Raw genomic sequence first — 1649 nt, forward strand, 5'->3', positions numbered from 1 at the left:
TGTTCTAATTGTTCTGGGGTAGCACCTGGTCCTGGGTACTTTTGGTGATTCTAAGGTTGAGAAGCACTTCTCTAATTTACCTGCTCATTGCCGCCAGACTGCATCCTCCCTCTTCCCCTTTCATACTCCAATCAATTTTAAACCATCTCCTATCTTCCCAGAGTTGTTATTTCCTGGTTTCCATACTTCTCTTTGTTGTTTTTCCTTTGGGACAGGAGGCAGAAACCCTGATAATTTGCCACATTGGCAGAAAGCAGAATTCTCCCTTATATTGTTTTTCTTCACAGGAAATCTCAACATGAAACCGAAACACTGGTGTGGGATGACCGCCAAAATGGGCACCGTGTTATCAGGGGTCTTCACTATCATAGCCACCAACATGTACCTCATCTTCGAACAGAAGTACATAAGGAGCAGCAATTGCACTGACATTAACCCAAAGGACAAGAGGATACATAACCTAATAAGTCACTTCATCACCTGTTGGGGTTTCAATATCATTATCTTCCTGTCTTGCATCACCATCATCATCAGCTGCTTGCTCATATACTCAGTATATGTCCAGAAGTACAAGGGCATGGTGATCTACATCATCTGGATCTTTTTCTATGAAGCCGTGAACATTGTAATACAAATCCTCACCACCAATAACACGGGCATTGTAGAGGTTAGAGTCATGCGCTGGTTTGGCTTGGTGTCCCGTATAATCATGCACTGTTTCTGGATCTTCTTTGTCATGACTTATGCCCAGATAATCTACAAGAGTAATAGCCAGGGCACTATCATTTCCTACAGCAGACGGATTTCTACAAGCAAACGAGACTTCCCACGGCGGAAATCAAAGATAATCAGCCATATCCGCCACTAGAATGAATGGATAACCTTGGCCCTTTTCTCTCTTGAGAGGCGGGTCTCCCAGATTCTCATGGTAGTTCTCTTTTCATCTCTTCCCTTTTCGTCTATTCAGAAAGTAGAGACCCCACTCCCAATCTTTCTGGGAATTGTGCAGAGAAATGTGATTTAGGGTCACACCTGGAACATCCTGTTCATTGAGGATGTTTAGTTAAAGGTCATTGTTATTTATCAAGCACTCCTTGAGTGGCTCCTTCTTTTTCTGGTCATTACCATCTTATTGGGCAACATGAAGAGGGCAAGGGAATGAAACAAAGTTGAATTGCACTCTGGCAATCCGTTCATCAACCTTCAACCCATAGCTCTCTAATTTAACCCTGGGACTGGCAAATCTATATTTATACCTTAGATTGTTGAAGCACAAAGGATACTGTTGTTGTCTTGGGGTGGCTTTGTGCCATTGTTTTTCTCCCTATGTCATCCAGATAACTAAAAGAATAAAAATAGAAAATCACTTTTCCTTTTCTGAGTCCCCTTTTTTCCAAATTTGTCAAATAACACAAAAGACAATTAATTAAAAGGTATTTGTTAAACTTTTCTGTGTCTCCCACTGTGTCTGGATACTGTAGGAGGATGCAAAATAAGATATGAGGCCTAACTTTGAGGATTTTGCAGGTTAGTGAGAGAAACTAAATTACTGTTTATGAATCAATTAGTCAATAGTATAAGACAGTACAAGATTACATATTATCATGGATGAACAAACTTCACTTTGTATTTAGGTTCAAAAACTGTCA

General features: G+C 40.4%; 1 protein-coding gene across 1 annotated transcript; it reads left to right on the forward strand.

The window, feature by feature from the left end:
* Nucleotides 1-298: 298 nt before the first annotated feature.
* Nucleotides 299-868, forward strand: TMEM217 (transmembrane protein 217; the record flags this gene model as incomplete). The annotated part of the gene is made up of 1 exon (XM_079779840.1): nt 299-868. One exon carries the CDS (start codon nt 299-301, stop codon nt 866-868), a length of 570 nt encoding a protein of 189 aa, XP_079635966.1.
* Between the last annotated feature and the right edge of the window lie 781 nt (nt 869-1649).

This window comes from Cnephaeus nilssonii (genome assembly GCF_951640355.1).
Source record: "Cnephaeus nilssonii genome assembly, chromosome: 9".
NCBI lineage: Eukaryota > Metazoa > Chordata > Mammalia > Chiroptera > Vespertilionidae > Cnephaeus > Cnephaeus nilssonii.